Here is a 22058-nt window from a genome sequence, read left to right on the forward strand (position 1 = left end):
AAGCTGTAAGCTAATGATAGTTATATAAGAGCAGATGCTGCTGGTGCAATAAGCTGTATGTTTTACGTCCAATGGATGATGATCTGATTAGTCGACTATCAAAATAATCGTTTGTGGCAACCCTAGTAGCTGTCCCAAGTTACAGATTCAGTTAAAGTCCGGTGAAAATTCCAGGCCTTTATCTTTAATAGTTTTTGGCATATTCCTGTTGAAACATTGCAAACGTAAGGTGTGAACCAATGTGCTTTATTTATTTCACTGCTTGACTGTATAACATGACTGCTAACAGATTCTCATTGTGTCTTTTCATGTCATCGACTCCACCGATCCACGTCCTGTCTCAAGGTAAGATGTCTTTAAATACATTTCCCTGTAGTGATGATGATTATTTTTTCTTTCTGCTTGTTAATCTTTATGATCTCGCTTGAAGACAGAGTTTTTGCTTCAAGTAGTCGTACCACCAATCACCGATCACTCTGTGGTGTGGAAAGAGACGTCAAATTAGGAACTTTGTTGTGTTTTCATTGACCTGGAAGGAGAAATTACTCAAATCGTTGCAAGTTTCAGTTGTGTGTATAAAAACAACACACATACATATAATAAGGATTATGAGTTCTAGTAATAAAACACAGTTAGGTCTATAACTTGTTAGACAAAGATACGCCGCAATGGCAGTGTGATCCGAGTGTTTGTGGACGCAGGACTCAGAGTTGCAGAGTTTGAAGTCTGTTGTTTACAGTGTGTAGCAGACAGTCGTCTGTGGAGCGTCCACGCTGCTCATTAATGTTCCAGAAACACAGAAACCCACAAACTGTCTGTAATCCAGAAAACAATCCTCTTTCTGTGTGAGTCTTTCAGTATATTTTGTTGGATGGTATTAAAAACACATCAAAGAACATAAATCTCACATAAATGCCAGATAAAACAATGAATGCATTTCTAAAAATTAAGTGTAGTGAGCTACAGATTACATCTGTGGTGCAGTAGTGTTGCCTCACTCCATCACCTGGTTGGAGAGGTGGAGTCTGCACGTGTTTGTGTCGGTGCTCTCTGGGTGTTCTGGTTTCTTCCAACAGCCCAAACACGTGCAGTTAGGTTAGATTAACTGCTGAAGCTAAATTGTCTATAAGTGTGCTGCTTTTGGCCTCTCTGTATAAGCCCTGGTTCAGTCAGACGGGGGCGTGGCTCAGTCAGACGGGGGCGTGGCTCAGTCAGACGGGGCGTGGCTCAGTCAGACGGGGCGTGGCTCAGTCAGACGGGGCGTGGCTCAGTCAGACGGGGCTGTGGTTCTAAGGCCTCAGTAAAAAAAAAAAAAAAAAAAAAGGACTGTGCTGTTGGAAATTTTAAAACACTCTTCTGTTATAAAATATTTCTCCAGTCTTACATGTTAAAAATGATCGTCTTTACATTCTAAATACAACATTCCTCCCATTTCAGGATGTTATATATATCCAACATATAAACCACTTTAGGGCGTAGGACCAAAATGTCAAAATATTTAAAGTAAAATAAAAAAAAATGAAGATGGAGGCTTGGATGGAGTCAGAGTACCATGGGAGGCAGAGATGGGGAGGAAGTGGCCTCTGTAATGACAGATGAGCAGCGAGATTTAAAGTACGGAGTGTATCTAAGATGGTGCCTGTGTGTTTGGCACGCCGTCTACCGCTCTTTTTTTTTTCTTTTTTTTTTTTATCCGTTTGATTTTATTATTTTTAGCTGATGTTGTGCAACATGTCAGTTCAGTGCTGTCTTACGATCGCCGGACATTGAAAATAGGCTCATCCACCAAAGTTTCGGTTCAGTTTGATAAAGATAGCCAAGGTTCTCTGCCTCCCTGCCTGGAAGCTATACCACTGCCACCAGATATGAAGAAGCGACGCAGGAGACGGGGTACTCGTGGAGGTCGCCTTGTTAAGCTGAGAATCCAGATTTCTTACCTTCCTCACAGTCTTCGCTCCGTTCGTCAATCTTTTCCACGACTCTTGGTACCACCGCGTGCTCTGGATCCTGTGGATTCCTGGTTGGTTCCCGTTGTCGGCTCTGTCGGGAGAAGCCCTGTGAAATCCTTCCCTCTTTGGCATCTGCGTTGGAGGCGAATGGACCGATCAGACCTTCGACCGGTGGATCTGGTTGTCACTGCCGCGGAGGTCCCCGAACCAGCTCCCCTCAGGTTGGGTTTAATAAATGCCAGATCGGTGGCGAATAAGACCTTCATCCTGAAGGATTTCTGTTCTTCCCATGCTTTGGATTTCCTCTGTTTGACTGAAACCTGGAGTTCACCCGGTGAGTTAAGCGCCTTTTCTGAACTGCTGCCCGCTGGCTGTGCTTATTTTAACGCTCTGAGAGCTTCTGGTCGTGGCGGGGGGTTAGCTGTTTTTAAAGCACACTTTGAGTTTAAGCAACTATCCTCATGGACACGCCACAGCAGCTTTGAATGTTGTTTGTGTGAACTAGGCCACTCGCCTTCGTTGCTGTGTGCAATAGTTTATCGGCCTCCTAAATATGACAAGGAGTTTGTATCTGAGTTTCTCGCTGACTGTGCATCCCGGTATGACCAGGTCCTGCTGCTCAGTGATTTTAATATACACGTCTGTTGCCCAGGAAAGCCACTGGCTAAGGACTTCATGGACCTGGTGAACTCTTTTCATCTTGTTCAGTCTGTTAAAGGTGCCACTCAAGAACATGGTCACACATTGGACTTGGTGTTATCATATGGGTTATCTGTCTGTAACTTACATGTGGAGGATGCTGTATTCTGTGACCATATGCCCATTGTATTTGACGTTGTTCCTCTTAGTCCTGTTGTTAAACGGCTGCACCTATGCGATGCTATCGAGCCTTCGGCTCAGATGCTCCTGAGCGTTTTTCAACACTATTTGAACAACTTGTGTCCAGTCCCTCTGAGTCGTCCTCCGTAGATGGATTACTCTCTCATCTGGACTCTGTTTGTAAATCTGCCCTTGATGTTGTTGCACCTCTAAGACTCAGGCAGTGTAAACCCAAGGCCAGCCCTTGGCTAACCGATTTTACTCGAGCCATTAGAAGAGACTGTAGGAGTTGTGAAAGGCGATGGAAAAAGGACAGACTGTACGTCTCTCTGGAAACTCTTAAGACGAGCTGGAAAGCTTATCAGAGGGCAGCAAAGACTGCCAAAAACGCCTATTTTTCTCAACTTATTGCTGTTAATTCACATAACCCTCATGTTCTGTATAATACCATAAATTTTGTACTGAATGCAGAGGATCATGTTCTTTTGCAGTCTTCTGAGGTTATGTGTAATAAGTTTCTTAATTTCTTTGTGGATAAGGTTGCCAGTTTGAGACCCTCCACTTTATCTTCTGTTGACCCGGCTGTGCATGTTCCCTGTTTAAATTAGCTTATTGCTTTCCAACCAATTGTTCTACCTGAACTCGAGAAGCTTGTGTTAACTGCTAACCCATGTGGTTCTCCGAATGTTGTCGCTCATCCCCGTTTTCTAAAAAAGGTGTTTCCTACTGTTGGACCACATATTCTGAACCTAATTAATACCAGCCTCTTGTCAGGTCAAGTACCAAGCGGGTTTAAGCTTGCAGTTATTCATCCCTAACTTAAGAAGCCAGGCTCAGATATTTCAGTTCAGTCAAACTGTAGACCCATCTCTAAACGTCCTTTTCTGAGTAAGATCTTGGAAAAGGTTGTTCACACTCAGCTGATGGATTATCTAAACAACTCTCAAATGTTTGAAGTTTTTCAGTCTGACAGAGACAGCTCTCATAAAGGTTATGAACGATATTCTGGTAACGACAGACTGTGGTAAACATGTAGTGCTTATACTACTAGATATGACTGCTGCATTCGACACAGTGGATCACGACCTGCTGATCTCTCGATTACAGCTTTGTGTGGGCATTTCTGGCTTGGCACTCCTGTGGATAAAATCATATCTGTCAAACAGGAGCTTCTGTGTTAAGTTGGGCTCGTCATCGTCCTCTGTGGCCCCTCTGCCGTGGGGTGTACCACAGGGATCTATTCTTGGGCCATTACTGTTTTCATCTCCTGCCACTGGGTGCGATCTTTCGTAAACACAAAGTCTCATTTCGTCTATATGCTGATGATTGCCAGCTTTATTTTCCTTTCAGTCGTTCTGATAGCTCTAAACTTTTTAAATTTTAATGAACGTAAAACGGAAGCAATTCTGTTCGGCCCGAATCGTTCCTCTGATATCCCTGATGTTGACTTTGCTGCTCTGACCCCTCACCTGAAGAGCTCGATTACCAATCTTGGGTTAAAAATCGACTCTGCACTTACTCTTGATGGCCACGTGAATGCGGTGGTGAAATCATCATTCTATCATCTCAGGCGTCTGTCGAAGGTTAAACCTTTTCTTTCAAGGCGTGACTTGGAGACTGGTATCCACACTTTTATAACCTCACGCTTGGATTATTGCAACTCCCTTTTAACAGGGGTTGGACCGGGCACTCTGACACGCCTGCAACTAGTCCAGAAATGCTGCGGCACAGTTTTTATCTGGTAGAAGGAAATTTGAGCACATTACTCTGGTCCTGGCCTCCCTGCACTGGCTTCCAATTGAATTTAGGATTCATTTTAAAGTTCTTTTATTGGTTTTTAAATCCTTAAATGGTCTGGCACCTGCATATTTGTCTGATGTGCTGAAGCCCTTTGTCCCCACTCGTTCGCTCCGGTCGGCTGAGCAGCTGTGGCTCTCAGTCCCCAAATCAGGGCTGAAACTGAGAGGAGACCGAGCGTTCTCTATCGTGGCTCCTGAGCTTTGGAATAATCCTCTTCACATTAGGCGATCGACGTCAGTGCTGGTTTTTAAATCCAGATTGAAAACGCATTTTTATTCGCTGCCTTTTGACTCAGTGATTAACTGACTTGTATTTACTTATATTTTATTGTTTTTACTATGTTTATTATTTTATCTCTTATATTTCCATTGTTCAGCACTTTTGTCAGCCTTGTGTGTTTTTAAAGTGCTATATAAATAAACGATGATGATGATGATGAGAGTGGAGGCTGATTGGACAGAAAGATGGTCTGAAAAAGAGGAAGTGACGGAAAGCTTAGGTTAGCCACCAAACACCTGGGAAGAAGACAGATGTGTGACTACAGGTCTTCATTATTGAGCTTTGACATAAGCTTCAAAGCAACGTCAGTGATGGTGGACATTACAGCTCAGATAAAACGTGAGCATCTCGCTCACACTACAGAAGGGAAGCAAGCAAAAATAGTTAAGCATCTCAAGACATATCATCAAACGCAGTTTGGCTCATAATCTCTAAAGCTGTTTCATTTTCCCAGGAAGGAAAATGCAATCCAACTTTATTTACAAAGCACTTTAAAATAGCCGGCACAGCCCCAAAGTGCTGTACAGTAAACAAGTTAAGAGCAATGGATGAAACGACAAAAGAAAACATAAATATTAAAACAACCCTATATTAAAAAACAACATACAATCAACTAAAAAATAAGTGAAATAAAAATAAACTAAAAACCATCATCTCACTACAGTCGCCTAAAACACTCCAACATCTCACAGGCTGTCTGAGGGTGAAGAGATGTGTTCTGTCTTCTCAGGCAGAGAAGAGGCCTGATCTCTCACAGAGGGTCAGGAAAGACAAGGAAAGCTCAGCAAGTGACCTTTGATTAGCAGCAAATTTAAAGCTTTGTGTAATGCAGTTTGCTGTACAGGTGACCTGACATTTCCATAAAGAGAGCAAATCAGTAAAACTTGGCTTGTGACTTATTTCTGTGTAAATCAGCCCACCTGTCTGCAGCGCACGTTTCCTGCTACACTAGATGGCACTGACACTCTTTGTCGTATTTACAACATTCAGCGTTGGTGTGTTATTGGTCCAGGTGAATACCAGTGCCTGATTGGCTTTTAGAAGTCAGTCTTCAGAGTCACATCTGTTGGTCCACGTGGTGTTTTCAGTGACCTGGTGGGACTTTTCCCTCTGACGTGTGACAGAAATGGTCATTGTGCTCCTCCTGCTGTGCCTCGAATCAATCTGCTTGTGATCATTAGCAGATTGTCTGCTGTCATCACACTCTGCTACTCAAGCGAAATAACTTGGATCAGCTGGTAATAGTTATAGACCTGTTCCTAACCTTTCATTGCTAGGGATGGGAATTTCAGTTCTTGTAGAAAGCTGGTTCCCAGTTCTCCAATTCCTTGGAATTGTTGGTGTGCCTGCCTATCAATGCTGCTCATCAGTTCTTGCACTCGTGCTACAATCAGCTGGTTTCAGTTGGCGTGTCAGAGGAGAAGATAGCGACGCTCTCTGGAGCGTTGTTATTGCACAAAAGGATAAAGTGGAAAACTGCATCCAGGACAGGAACAACCACAGCATGCTGCTAATACAATTTTGGTTCTTTGCAAACATCTGCACAGACAGCATGCTAGCGCTAAGCTAGCCAAGAACCCAGAGAGAAAGCTGAGTGAACGTCGACGCGGCAGCCAGACCCCGAACAGGTAGCAAGGCTGCAGCCTCCCGTTCTACCGCTTCATGTTTCTAAAGCAGAATCATTGTAGCGATCGCTCTTTTGTGCTGGTTTCCATCTTTGCTTTGTGCAGACATGTGTCTCCTCATTAGGGATTTGTGTTGGTGTGTAGCCTCAGATTCATATTGTCGGTGGTGATTATGAGACGTGTTTCAGCTGTTTTACATCAAATCAATGTAACGAGCAGTATAATGACTTTTAAGAAAAGTGTTCTGATACGTGTAATAATTACTTTTTTGAACAAAGACTTCCACACTGATCAGAACAAAGAGGGAAACATCTCAGTGAATATGCACAAATATTTGTTCCACAACATCCAATCAATTTGCATGAATGTCATTTAATTATTGCGGCTTAGAGATGGTGATGCCTCTTAAAACAGAGTCGGTGAGAACCCAGTGAAAGTCAGTAGGTGATATGGATTTGGATATATTTGGAATCACTAAATGCTCATCTGATCCCATCCTGACCAGCTGACGCTATTTTACGTCAGTGGAATTTATCATCAGCTCAATCGAACGAGCGTCACGTGTATGATCTGTCACCAACATGATAACTCGGAGAAATACTTTCTCACCTTTTTATGTTCATAACTCTGCGTTTGTCCATCACAACATACTCAGTGTCGCTCAGACGAGACACACACACACTCACAAGCACACCAAATCACAATAAGAGATCAGGACTCGGCTGTTCGAATTCTAACGACATTTATGTTCATTGGTTAGATTTAAGCATAATTAATTATTAGTGACATGCTTTAGCATTTTGTATCAGTCTAAACGTACAGTAGAAGCTAGAAGTTAAATCTTTTTACCCTCTCTCAGATGTAACGAGGGGTAGAGCAGGGCGATATGGCCAAAAATATTTATCACGATATATATTTGAAAATTTGCGATAACGATATAACCGACGATATAATTGATGCGAGACAAAATACAACTCCACAACATTACTAGCGCAAAAAGACAACCTTCCATTTATTTTCACTTAAACAAGAAGCTGGTTTTTATGTACATTAAAGCTTTATAAAAATGTAACAGTGCAAATGCAAATTCCTTGCTGAAAGTTTAACCAAAAGGCATTTCCAGTAGAAATGGGCTGACATATCCTGAGCATAACCATGTATAATATCCACTGAAGTTAAAAAGAGGTGCTTTGCAACATTAAACTGCAGTGTGCAGTACGTATTTTTCGGACCATAAGGTGCACGGGATTATAAGGCACATTAAGCGAAACAAAGCAGTCAGATAAATCAAACTTTATTAAACTCATTCTTCTTGCTTCCTCCACTTCTGTACCATTGATTCATTAATGTTGAATTCTCTGGCAGCTGCTCTATTCCCATGTTGTTGCAGTATATTAATGACTAACCTCGTATTGTGGATGGATTATCTCAGTTGTTCTCCTGACTGAAGTTTGGTCCGTTTACAGCATCCTGCCATGCGATTGCATTTGTCTCTAACCATGAAGAACCTTCACGTTAACTTTTATAAGTGGAAAAGTGTTAGTGTTCGTCCTCCAGCTTCACTGTTTATGTTATGCTAACATAGCTGTGTCGCTAGCGATCACGTAGCACATCATTATATACCAGCTAGCCCAACTTCAGTAACCCTACAAACGTCACTGCTGTTTAGTTTCCTGTCTTCATTTATGTTGGAAGTGATAGCAGAGCTGTACGTTTGATTTTTTTCAGAAATCTCTCAGTCAGAACATGCTATATCATGCTTAGGTAACTAGCGAAACTAGCGAGCTAACTTCCGCTAGCTTCCTGCTAACTTCTAACTCCGTTAAATGTAATAACTTTTGTTTTCATGGATGCCTGGAAGTTAAACTTTATAGTTACACCTGGTAAAGCAGCAATGCTGATCGTTTTATTAAAGATGAAAGAATTTAGACAGTTTTTAACTCTCAGTGATGCTGCAGTGTTGTTTGACCTGAAGATACGAGTTTAGGACCCAGATTACTCCCAGATTTAAGAGCATCTTAGTCCGACAAATATGACAATAACAACGGCCGCTTGCATGTTCTGCAAAAAAATGTGCTTTGTTGTGTATCTGACGGACAAACACCAAACCAGTTCCACATCACGAAGTTGCACCATTTTTACAAACCAATTCTGGTTCATCTGTTTCACTCAACAATCGGCCATGTGCGTATGAAAACAAAGGCACTGCGCATGCGCGTTTTACTCCCATTCTATCGCGATATTTCATTTTCCTATCGTTGCCTAACATTATACCGGTATTACAGTGAACGGTATAATATGGCCCAGCCCTAACGAGGGGTAAGCTGGGGTCGCTCAGTCACACCTCTTCCCTTCTCCAAATTGTAAAAGAAATGGAGAATATTGTGTCATCAGAGTCCGCTGACCTGGTGTGTGTTGAGTTTAGTGAAAAAGAATCTCTCCTGTTGGTCTAAGACAGATGTAACTTGACTGTATATGATGCGTATATGGCTGTAAATATGCAGGAAAACTGGATGAGCGATTTCTGTAAAAGCTTAAGATTCACTTATGTGACCCACACTCTGATTTCTCTGTGAAGATAACACAATGCTAAAGTATCCACAGCAAATAGCAACATGAAAGTGTCTAGCACCATCATAGGCACACTGTGTTTTCATTTTCCTGTCAAAATGCAACAGGATACATGAATTAACGTTTTCCCTTATAAGTTGGCTGGTGGTGCTTTAGTCAGGGTGAAGTGCATTGACCATGTTTCCAAGCCTGGCTGCAGTATCCTGAGAGGAAATACGTCTGAGAATGCTGCTACACCTGAGCTGTGACAGACTTTGATGTTTAATGTTGAATTTCCATCCAGGTGATCCATCCACAGTCATGCATGTTAACCCATCCACTATCCAATAATCGCATAACATGGTTGAGAGTGCAGACCATCATCCGTTGGTTCTGCTCCAAAGAAAGCTAACATTGTCACAGGTCAGTGCCATTACCATCTGCTGCAGGGTGCATCGGGAACGCAATTACATAATACTACGCCGAGGCAGTGCGAAAGGAGAATGAGACATGCTCGAGTGAAAGCCGTGGCCTAGTGAGCCGTGAAGACTCGACTTTGCACTGTTCTGTATGCAGAAGAATGAACAGTGTCAGAAAAGTTGCACTCTTTGGTGGTTCGCACTGAGCTGCTCGAGTGGGTGCCAGTTGTAGAACAGAATACCATCTGAAGAGTGGAAGCAACCTAGTCCATCGGCGACACCGACACCTTCGTTGTTTTGTTTTCTATTAATTACTTAGACGGTGCTTGTCTTCATCCTTGCAGCCACCTCCACCAGCGGATGTTCAGAGTTTTAAAGAAAGGAAAAGGAAATTCAGTGGGATCAAAAAGTCTTCTTAAGTTTCTGAATGATTTCTGGTTCAGTAAGAAATTGAAAAAGAGTGAATTTCATGCCAGCTTTCTACAAACTGTATCCTCCCACTCAGGCAGATGACAGTCAGTTCACTCATCAGACACCTGCTCAGCAAAATCTATTTAAAATCACTGTTCACCTGCTAAAAATCCATCTGTGCTCATGCTAAGAGTTTCACCTCTATCACACTCTTTGTCCAAACATGAGCACCGTTCTAGTTTCATCTCATCCGACCGGAGCTGGTCCTTGTTGTATTTCAGTCTGGGCTGAAGGTGTCTCTTCTGTACAGTGGTTTACGGTACAATCGCTTAAGCCCATATTCTGTTCACAGTAGAACATGTAAAAGCAAATATTTAAACAGAAATTGCACCATTTTAAGGACTAAAATATGATTTTGAATTTGATGGGGGACCAAAGATTTCAAAACAGAGTGCTTGTCATGATCCTGGCTTTTGTACCTGGCATTTGCAGATTGGACTTAGTTTGACTTTGTTGCAGTTTTTGTTTGTCTCGTTAGTTCTCGAGCTTTTCCTGTCCCCCCCATATTCGCTGTGGCGAGTCCATTTGTTAGGTCTCCCGTGTTTAGTCACTTTTATCTTTGTTTCCTTTGATCTCTCAAGTTTGGTTTTAGTCTCCACGTCAGTGTTTAAGCTTCCTGTGTTATTTTGATCATCTCTCAGCTCGTGTGCATTATGTGCACTTTGCTTCCCCTCTTGCTTGCCTTGTTTTGTCCAGCTGTGCCTCTCTTCCTCATTACTCATGGGTGTAACTACTACTAGAAGAGCAATGGTGTCCCATTTCTGCCTAACATAGGATTCCAGTTCAGTTTTTATGTGCTGATTATTTTGTTAAAGTCTGAACTGCTGCCACCGGACTCTTGAACTACGAAGCCATGATGCTGCAGCGGGTAATGTGAATAATATTGAAGGGCGACACTGGAAAAAGACGTCGTCTGAATGGGACCAGATCTTGCTCTGAAACCTGTTTACAGCTTTCATCATTAATGGTGTCTATAGAGCTGCCAATTCTATACACACTAACACACACATGCAATCAGATTGTGATGAGATATTTTGAGGAACATCATTATTAAGAACTTGTTCCATGTCTGTAGATGTAGTTTTTTGCCTTGTTGACCTCTGACCTAACCAGGCTCAGGGAGGGGCAGCCACCTGCAGGGAGCAGCTGAGGTTGGTGAGGGCAACAGGAAGTGAGAAAAGAAGAGCAGGCCAGTTTTAGCAGCAGCCGACCACAGTAGGTGGTTGCAGTGTATTTATTAGTATGTATTAGTAGTTATGTGTGAACAGGTGGATGAGGCATGTTGTATACAGCACTCTGAGTAGAAAAGCGCTACAGAAGAAATGCATAAGAATTACACGAACTGTATAAAGTCTGTATATAGGAATTATGTCCATAACTGGGGTGCACCTTTCCCTTTCCCACATTAAGTTTGGATTCATGAAAACATTGGATTAGGAAGTGTGCACATCCATGCCAGCGATGGTCCTGGAGACGGGAGAAGCAGGCAGTGCCATTTCTGCCAGCGTGCCATCACTTCTCTCATACTATATAATCAGCCAACTTAAATGTCAAGATAAATTCTGTTTAATATTTTATCTGCTTCAAGGTCAGACTGTGTGACACTGACATCTATAGTCGGGCGATGGATGATGGCGGTGAACTGCTGGTCGGTCCACAGTCACGGTGGCTGAAACACGCCCTGTTTGGCCACCTCGCACATCTTAAAGTAATTTCTTTATGCAGACCATCGCTGTAATACTGTACTACACGGCTACAGAACAAACCATTGAGCAGTGAGTGCTTTCTCATGACTCTAAAAGGGTTTTTGTGAACTCCAGTGCTTATGCTGTGGTTCATTCAAACTAATGGCAGGTTGCTACGTTTGAAAAACATCCATCAACCCCTTTAAATATCATATAATAATAGTTGTGTCTTGTTTATTGAATCACAGACATTTGTGTTTGTGGATTAAACCACAGTCTGCTGATTTCTTCTGTCTAGTTTGCTCACTGACTGTAGGTTTTGCTTAGAGTTTCTCTGTGGACAGACTGAATAGTTTCCTCATTATTTTATGGTGTCGGTTGTAGTTTCAAGTCTTCATTGCAGTAATATAGTAGTCCACAAATCACAGTGAATACATCCTTTATAATTAAATAGACCTTCTAATTTTTCCATTTCTTTGTGTGAGAAAAATGATTTGAATAATTGAGACACCAAACTGTCAAACACAGGTGTAACGATGACACCTGATGTTACTGACAAATGTGTGATAGTTCAATAAAAATGATCCAGTATTTAGAATTATGCACTGACACTGCTCCCTGCAGAAATACCTGAATGCATCTCTCCAAACCCGTCTTTCTCCTTCCTTGCTGCTCTGTATCTGTGTTGACGGTGTTTTTTTGCTCGGATGTCCTGACGTTTGGTCCCTCGTCCTCTGATTGGCTCTTTTAAAACCATCTTATTCACAAAACTGCAAAAGCACCCAAACAGACCCTTGATCGCGTGATGAATATTTCAGTGTTCTATTTTCAGTCCCCCGTGCTCTTATGAACACGATTAAATAATGACTGTACTGTCATCTTCATCCGCTGCTGCAAATAATGCTTGATAATGACAGGATGCTTTGTTTGGACCATGGGGTAGTTGTCATATTAGACATTGGCCACAAGAGGGAGACACAGCCCGCCGGTGCTGCGAGGGCTCGTGCTGTGTGCAGTAAATATATATGTGACACGGTGTTTCCACAGGAAAACACAAGGACACACATCAGGGACACATGTTGACTGAGTCCACAGCATGTCAGAGCCACCGTACATGGATTTGTTCATGTTCTTTGTGTCTCTTTGTCTGTTGTCATTTTCGGTCACTTTGGTGAATTCCTGTTTATGACAGGAAGTCGATTATGGATTACTTTGACAAACACTTTTATATCTTCTGGCTTTTGTTTGACTCTTTGAATTCGGTCTTTGTAAAATCCTGCCCAAACCTTCCAGTGTGCACTGGTCAGCCATTTAGCTTTGCTCCTTTCTCTGTGCAGGAAGCCCATAAACCCCTAAAGCATTCGATCATAGACAATCTTCAGGTCCCGATTCAATCACACTGGATATGAATGAAATTCCCTCAGTATAGAAATCAGCTTTTGTTGTCCCCAGCAGTTTTACCTAGTTATCGACCAACATCTGATCTGTGCGTGCTGGCCAAAGCTCCTGAAGCTCTAGTGCGTGAGCAGTTCAAGGAGTTTGTACACACCAATGCTGTTTTATCTAAATATCAATCAGGCTTTAGGGAAAACAGTTATATCACAGCTGCAGTGAAAGTGTGACATGATGCATACCAAAGGTTGATTCTGTTCATCTGGAGAAACGTTTCATCATCATCAGCTGACGGCAGGTTTCAACCTAATAAACAGGACATTTGCACAATGACTGAAACCAGCAGCACTGAAGGAACAGTGGGCTGTGAGGTCGGCTCATTGATCACTCATATGTAAATTAACATGACCACTGATCAATAACCATGAGTCCCATTCACAGAGAGCTGGGGAATGGCTGCAGTCACAGCAGATGTACCCTTAGGCCCCCTCCTCCATTCAGAGACGCTCTTTCCCTTTCCACGTAAACGGTGCCCTGTTGGACTGTGAGGTAATCGCATTACTGGGCATAATGACGGTTGTGATGAGCTGTTTGTAGATGGATGTGCCTTTGGCTGTAAAATCACTTGACATTTGATGGAGCTTCAGGCCCGTGGATGGCACAAAGACCTCATACAAAGGAAGCTGCAGCTCACGTGTTTGACGTTTGTTTCAGGAACAGGAACGGTGAGGGTGCTCGATGTTAGAGCTCAAACACACAAACCTGCAGCTTTAACTCTTAAAGCACAAGACTGTATTATAATCGGACCTTGACTGCTGATTGTGTGTGAACACTCACACTTAAGTCATACACCTGAATGTCACAGCAGAGACAGTGTTCTGTGTTCTGAGCTCACCTCTGTTTGTCGTACCTGCGCAGGTAAGAAATGTTATATTCACTGTTTTATTTTGGACTGGTTCTTTGTTTCTCTGTTCACTTTTTTATTATTATTATTATTATTATACATCCATCCATTTGCTCCTCCTTATCCCTTTCAGAGTCGCTAGGGGGCGCTGGAGCCTATCCCAGCTGTCTTAGGGCGAGAGGCGGCGTACACCCTGGACAGGTCGCCAGTCTGTCGCAGGGCCAACACACGGGGACAGACAACCAATCACGCTCACATTCACTCCCGCATTCACACGTACGGGCAATTTAGATTGACCAAATCACCTTTCCCCACTAATACGGTGGCACAGTGGTTAGCACTGTTGTCGCACAGCAAGAAGGTCCTGGGTTCGATTCCATCATCAGGCCGGGGTCTTTCTGTGTGGAGTTTGCATGTTCTCCCCATGTTTGGACTCTCCCCTGGTACTCCGGCTTCCTCCCACAGTCCAAAGAGTGGGGACAGGTTAATTGTTGTTGTTGTTATTATCATCATTAACTGGACATGCCCACCCCCCACCCCATACAATCGATTTCTATTGCCCACTGGAAGTCATGCTGGATCTCTGCAGTCACAGCTCAAGGTTCCCTATCGTGTGTGTGTGTGTGTGTGTGTGTGTGTGTGTGTGTGTGTGTGTGTGTGTGTGTGTGTGTGTCTGGAGAGGGGAGGGGGTTGTCCTTGTTAGATTTTGAGTTTGGATTGTCTCAGATGTGATGCAGTCAGCCCTGATGCAGAATGAGACGCATGAGATGGATTTGGCCTTTCTCCTCTTTACGTTACTGGAGCACACACCTCCCCTCTATCTCTATCGTTTCTCTCCATCTGTGTTTTAGCATGCAAACTGTGTGTGTGTGTGTGTGTGTGTGTGTGTGTGTGTGTGTGAGAGATGTGCAGAGATGGGTAACCATGACAACAGCAGCCTGAAGTAGGAGCAGCACAGTACGCTCTCTACTTGTGTTTTTTCACTATTGGTGTCAGAGATGCACATCTGTTCAACTCTAGTGCTTCTTTTCCTGCTTTCCATTCATACACATATTAATACATCTTATTGATATCACGTGCAGTTCTGTATTAAAGCCGTCCATGCCTCGCTGCCATGTTGGCATGCATATTTTAGAGGAGCGTCACTCTCATGTGCAGATTTAGTTTCGATATTTTCCAGTAAAAATATTGTTGACATTGACTGAAAAGGCTGGTGTGAGATTTGCACCTCAGAGGCATGGACGCAGCTATCTCTGCAGCGGGCCATACTGCACATATTTTTGTTAGTTTTCCTTTTGGAGCACAAAACACTGTGAAGAGTGTTTTGAAACCATGCATCAGGGTTTACTGAGGATTTGAGCTTGTAGTTTACTGCACTTGGATGTATATGAATTGCTATGTCAAAAAAATCTTATGCTCAAGCAGATCTTAAATCATAACATTGTGTTAGCAGTAGTGTGCTTTCTCCTCTCCCTAAAAGAGTCATGCTGTGGTTTGTGTCATCTCTGAGATATGCACAATGTTTCAGCAAAGGACACAGAGTGAGTTCTTCTGTTGGACAGAGCAACACAAAGTCAAACAGGAGACTGCAGATTTGTATCTTGTGCGATTTTTTGCAGAGGCCATATTTGCTTTTAGGACTGACTTATACGTTTATGTCAGTTATAAAAATATTTGCTCACAGTTACAACTTTTGAAGACTGAGAAGTTTACAGAAGAAAAATATATTTCATTGAGTGGAAACGCTGGAGAGGAGTCGTCGTCTTCCTCTGGGTTAAATCAGAGATGGATCCAAAGTGACCTCCTGCCAGGTAATCTCAGGTCATGATGATATCTATCCAGCAGACATTCTTCAGCTGTGGATGAGCTTCACTCATAGTGCTGCGTGTCACATTTTTGTTGTTCATCTCTGTGATTATTTAATCTTCAGAGACACAAGAAACAAGACTGAGCTGACATTTTGCCCTGGAAAACCAAAATATATTCCCATACGCCCAGAAATACTCTAAATATGCAAACGACCCCATCAGCCCTGAAGCTTTAGAAAAAACTGATGTTTGTTTTTCTGTATTATAAATGTGACATCTCTGTATGTGTGTTGACATAATTTCTGCACAAAGTATGATCCCGAGTATGTAGCTGATGATGTGTAAAAAAAAGAAAGAAAAGAAACTCAGTTCATATCCACACGTGTGGCGTGATGTGCGCTGCCTCTCGTCATGTGTTCAGATCGGCTCCAGTCCCTCTGTGACCCTGAAATAGACGAGCAGTAGAAGATGATTGACATTGATTTGCAGTCGAGTGTCTTCATTTTTACAATTTATAGACCACAGCTGGACTTTGCAGCTCTCTATGGCAGAATCCTTTTGTATGGAGACTTTAACAGCTGATACATTTTCTAAAACTGACCTTACAAAGCATGTTAATCCCCTTGGCAACACACCAGTCTGATGTGATACAGATGCTTCAGTTAATAAAAAGGTTACAGACCAAATGGCACCTCAACTAACGCCGCTGGTTTATTTACTGTCCACGACCTCAAATAGATTTGGCTTTAAACATAATTTCAGGAATCTTTACACGCCTTTTTATTCAAACTTTGTTTTACTGATTTCAACCATGACATACAAAGTTAGCAACAGCAAAGTCGATCTTGATTTCAGAACAAACAAACAAACAAAAAAAACTGGTGTTGATCAGTAAGCGAAATGATTTCCAGGTTTTGTTAAATTTCCTAATAGAACCTTTTAGAGAGAATCGAAGTTTTTCTAACTTTAAGTTAAAGAGTACGTCCCTCACCCAATGGTCATGAGTTGGGGGGTGGGGAAGCTTCCACTTCAACAGAATAAGCCTCCGAGCCAGTAAAGTGGTAAAGGCTAGGGCCTGTTTGAGGGGGCCAGATGAGTTCAAGTCGGGAGGAATGCCAAAAATTGCGGAGAGTGGGTTCGGAGGGACAGTCTGGCCATGTGCTTGGCTAAGTGTGTTGAATATATTCCTCCAAAATGCACTTAGTTTCGAACACAAACAGAACATGTGGACATGGTTGGCAGGTGATAGTCCGCATCTGTTAGAGGCATCAGTAATGGTTGGATAGATCTTAGATAATTTTGTGTTTGTATAATGTACTTTATAGACCGTCTTGCACCGAATCAAAGCATGACGGGCACAAATTGAGGACGAGTGAATCAATTTCAAAGCAGAATCCCACTGCTGTTCTGGGAGGGTTGTTTGGTTCCCACCAGTGGCCTGCTGGATATCATTGTGTCGGGCTTTGGTAGTCCCCATCCTGTTCATAAAGGAGCAGATACTGGTCCTGCTGATGGGATAAGGACCTTCTATGGCACTGTCCAGCTCTCTTGGGTGTCTCCTGGAATATCCTCCATGCTCCTGAGACTGTCAGGGTTGAACTAACTGTACAAACTCCTGTAGGCCCAGGTATCCCCTCAGTAGTGACACTGACCCTAGCCAAATACAAAACAGGTGAAAACAAAGGATAAAACTGCCAGCAGCATGCTGTAAAACAGGGTTCATTTCATTAACACCAAAGCATGTGAAACTGATTAAAAGCTCAAATGTTATTTGTATTCACATGCATTCATATTCTCAGTGCTCAGTGGACTTGTATCTGTGTTTCATACCAACACGTAAGGCCTAATAGACCTGAGCTGTAGCCGAATATCTGTGGCTGTAGCTCAGGAGCTAGAGCAGAGTTACCAACTGGAAAGTTTAGGGTTCAGTCCACGTGCCAAACATCCTTGGGAAAGATACTAACCCCAAGCTGCTTCTGATAGATCTGTGGGAGTATGAATGTGACTGAATGCTGGATAGAAAACACTTGGCATAACCGTAGTTCATGAATGTTTTATATGCTGCGACTCACTTTCTGTACGCGCCTCCCCTTACTGGGTACAATGAGTAAGGCATGGTGTAAAACTGGGATTGAATGACTGCGAAGAAGAGTTTAAAATGAGAAAGGCTTGAGCTGAATGAGTTTCTTAGCTGGTGAATAAGTGGGTAGAAAAGCGGATAGGCTGCCTCCTGGGTATGATTGAACATGTTTAACTTACCATCAAATGTTTGTGATAAAAGGAAGATGACGTAGTCGGGGAGGAAGGAAACAGATAGGAAGCAGATATATCAACCTAGAAAGAGATCCTGCGGCTGCAATTAGCAGCTTCCAGTTAAAAACAGATGTTGTGCTCCTTCTAGCAACTCAGTCGTCACTGTGAGGCACAGCCTTTCATTTCTCATTTAGTTTGTGATTGAGGCCACGCTCGTGACTTACTGCAGAGGTAATCATTTCATTTCCCTTTCTCACTTCTATTATCTCGTCCCTCTCTCCGTCTTCTACCGTCCACTAATTTAGCACCTCTGACAATCTTTTACATTTAAATCCAGACGCTGCGGGGGAACATTTCTGTGGCCTGAGCGTTGGGCTGCATCACTCGTTGTTGCTCGCTGAGTGAATTTGTCATTGTTGTTGTTTGAATTTAAATGAACACATTGGATTCTCCATCCGCAGAGGGACGGGGGATCCAAATGACTGACGCTCTGGTGAACAGATATGGATAATTAATCGATCCTGACCATCTTCTGTACCACTGACAGGACATGCAGCTGAGCACTCACTCTAATATCTGTTTCAGCCATAAACAGTATAAAACATGGGCCTCGTTTCCAGATGAAAAAAAAACTGTTTTGTCTTGACCTGTAAACTTTCATGCAAACTAACTCTTGTATGAAAATTTTGCAAATGTCATAAACCAATATTTCATCAAGAATATACTATTTAAAACATTTTAGAAATTATACCGTGCATTTTGGAATACCTTAATTTTAATAGCAGCAGCATGTTTGCTTACTCTGGACCAAATCAGCTGAGTTTCTAAATCTGTAGACTTTCCTTGTCATTTTGTTTCTTTTCACACAGAGAAAAATTACATCACTACAAACCATGTGAGAACTTTCAGTCCACTTTGTGGATACGTGTGTTTTGGGTGGGAGGAACAAAGTAAATAATAAAGGAAGAAGGTGCTGTGTTCTGGAGAACATGGAGCCTTTGCATATTAATGATGAAGGAACTGACCTCCCAGCCCATCGTTCATTCAGTGGTGCTGGTTTCAGTCATTGTGCAAATGTCCTGTTTATAAAGCTGCAGTCAGCTGAGACTGAGGACGTCACCTGATGATGACGATGAAACGTTTCTCCCACTGAAAACGTCCAGATGAACAGAATCAACCTTTGGGGATAAGATTTTCAGGTATTTTGGTTTACAAGGTTACAAAACTCTGATTTACAAGTACAAAATATTTATGACTCCAATTTGAGCCCATACATCACTGCTGTAAGTGTTTTTACTTTTCTTCTCCACCAAATGAAACACAGTCGTGGGGTAACAGTGGACCTGCTGTTCAATCAGCAGTTACTAACCAAAGGGTTAGAAACGAGTGAGGATGAGAGTAGATGGCAGCAGGATGATGGGCAAGCCTTATTATTTGGCCTGACGTGTGTGTGTGTGTGTGTGGGGGGGGGGGGGGGGGGCCCAGAGCTAGGTGAAGCACTGAAATGATTTGTCATGTTGGATGACAGTCTGTCCTTTCATTCTGCCATATCTAACTGTATGTCACTTTACATGATACTACAGTGGCTTAGTAAACACACCCCTGTCTATGTTTACATATTGCTTTGTGAAGGAAAAGCCTCACAAACCAATCATTAGACCTCAATACTTGAAATGTGCAATTCACTTGTATTTTTATTTTTTATTCCTATTTATTCTATTTATCCCCTTCGTATATTTTATTTATATTGTCTCTGTATTTATATTGTGTGTGTGTGTGTGTGTGTGTGTGTGTGTATATAATATTCTGTAACTCTGTAACTTCTGTCGGTGCTGTGCTTTTTTGGAAATCGAATTTCCCAGAGGAACCCACCCGAGGGATTAATAAAGTTCTATCTAATCTAATCTAATCTAATTAAAGAGGATGTGTTGAAACAGCACATCACTGCTATTATTCAGCTTAGGGATGCATACCCAGGGAGTGTGTTTCTTTTAAATGCACACAACTGCAAGCTATGTTATGCGTGTGCATGATAATAATTATGTGATGGGTTCAAATGAGGCAGTGCACTGCTATATAAGCCCAGGCCTTTTACTTTCCACAGGCAATGAGAGACTGGTTCATTGTGACTTTGACAGGACTTCCTGAGCCTGAGGAAGACCTTTCTTTGGCTTTTAATGAAGGCCACAAAAAGGGCGCACGCCTGTGTTTCATGAGCTCAGAAACACAGGCGTGCATGTTGTACATCTCAAGGGAAACACGTCTTTAAGATGGTAAATCACTGAAGCTCATTTCCTTGCTTAGCTAGCTGTGTTTCCACACAAACTGCACATCATAACTAAGCTTGCTTCATGCAGGTATCTCAAAGAGGGAAGTAACAAAGTACAAATACTCCATTACTATACTTAAGGCATCTGTACTGAACCAGCTTTTACTTTCACTCCACACGTTTCTAATCAAATATCTGTACTTTCTACTTCCTACATTTACAAAACAGGCGTGTTACTTTTTACCAGATTTGAAGGGGTCATGGGTAGAAGTTAGCCCGTGTTTTTAATTTCTATGCATTTATTATATATAAATGTATGTATTTATTCACTGGAACGACTGCAGGTGCGAACATAAAGTCGTATTTTTTGAGGAGCAGGTTGTTTCAAATGCAGCGTTTCTATCAGCTCAACAAACATCAGCAAACACACAAACTGTTTGTGTGCAGTTTGTCGCACAGTGTGTTGCAGCTAAAGGTCCAGCTCTGTAAAGAGTGAGTGATTAAGTCAGATATTAGGTCTCTACATGTGACATGTGTTTTTTGATATTGTGAAAAGTGTTGTAAACATACTGAGCTAGACTAACTGTATTATTTAAAGGTTGAATGAAAATACTCCACAGTCCTCTGTTCAGGATAAACAAGTTGGTTTGCAGTACTGTTGTGAATTCACAGTAAAGTACAGTGTGACGCTGGTTTCATGGTCAGAGCTAAGCTACATCGAGTGTAGCAGAGATGAATTTGAACTTAAGCTGATGATGCTTAGACTCATTCACCTGTTTCCACCTTCATACCAACTTTATACCATCTGGAAAAAACACAGCTAACTAGAGTCTGGAAACCAGCCAGGACAACTCATCTGCTGACAAGAGCAGCTGATCATGGCCTGTACACTAAGAAAATCTATCAATAGAAATGATTTTGAGCTATGATTCTTTTCCCCACACTGAGTCATTTCAGCTGATTTTAGGGTTCCCCCACCCGCTGTATCCACTTCAACCTCTTCCCTATTCATTTTCCTGTTTAGAGGCAAAGTCACCCTCTACAACAGTGCTGTCCATCTCCAGTCCTCGAGAGCTACTGTCCTGCAGCTTTTAGATGCATCCTTGTTCTGACACACCTGAATCAAATGAATGGCTTGTTACCAGGCCTTTGCCAAACTTGATGGCATGCTGAAGAGGCAAACCAGCCATTTGATTCAGCTGTGTTGGAGTTGGACCCCGCTGCTCTACAATACAGGCAACGGAAAATAGTGCGATTCTTTTTCTTTTTTTCTATGCTCATTTTCTACTTTGAGACCACTATATACTACTGGCAGGATCAACCTGGGAGCCCCTCGGGCAGCAGCCCGGCCCACATGGAGCACGGGTGCGAACATGCAGTCGAGGCTACTGAGCATTCGGGATGAGGGCAAGGCTTTCCGTACGCAGAGCAATGATGGACCAGCCCCGGCACTTGCGGCTGGGGGACAACCGGTCCCGAAGGTGGCAGGGTTTGAAAAACTGTTTGCCAGAAGGCCTTTTGCGGGAGCAAACTGTGCTCTGTGATGCATCTCAGTCTGCCTGACAAACGCTTGTACCTCACTCCCCTTCGCGCAGTCCTGATGAAATGCCAAACCATCGATGTGTAATTGTTGCATCAAATGATAACTGAGTGTCACACATTCATATTGTTTCATAGTCTTTATATTGCAGTGTTAGCCTGGTCCACGTACCCGCGCTCTCAGCCTCGTCCGCCTTCCCGCGCTCTCAGCCTCCTCCGCCTTCCCGCGCTCTCAGCCTCCTCCGCCTTCCCGCGCTCTCAGCCTCCTCCGCTTTTCCGCGCTCTCAGCCTCCTCC

General features: G+C 42.7%; 1 protein-coding gene across 12 annotated transcripts in view; it reads left to right on the forward strand.

Annotated features, from left to right (window-relative positions):
* Nucleotides 1-22058, forward strand: part of LOC102308831 (pleckstrin homology domain-containing family A member 5) — a 176463-nt gene that overhangs the window by 33190 nt on the left and 121215 nt on the right. The window contains exon 4 of one of the 12 annotated variants that reach the window (XM_042225504.1): nt 351-5404. The exons of 10 other annotated variants lie outside the window; for them this stretch is intronic. In XM_042225504.1, the coding sequence (XP_042081438.1) occupies nt 351-360 (10 nt within the window). In that variant the 3' untranslated portion in view covers nt 361-5404. Of the gene's footprint in view, nt 1-345; nt 5405-22058 lie in introns of those variants that run through there. One more of the 12 variants, XM_042225505.1, reaches the window with a different exon arrangement.

Source organism: Haplochromis burtoni, unplaced genomic scaffold (genome assembly GCF_018398535.1).
Source record: "Haplochromis burtoni strain Fernald_Lab_line unplaced genomic scaffold, NCSU_Asbu1 Contig_173, whole genome shotgun sequence".
Lineage (NCBI taxonomy): Eukaryota > Metazoa > Chordata > Actinopteri > Cichliformes > Cichlidae > Haplochromis > Haplochromis burtoni.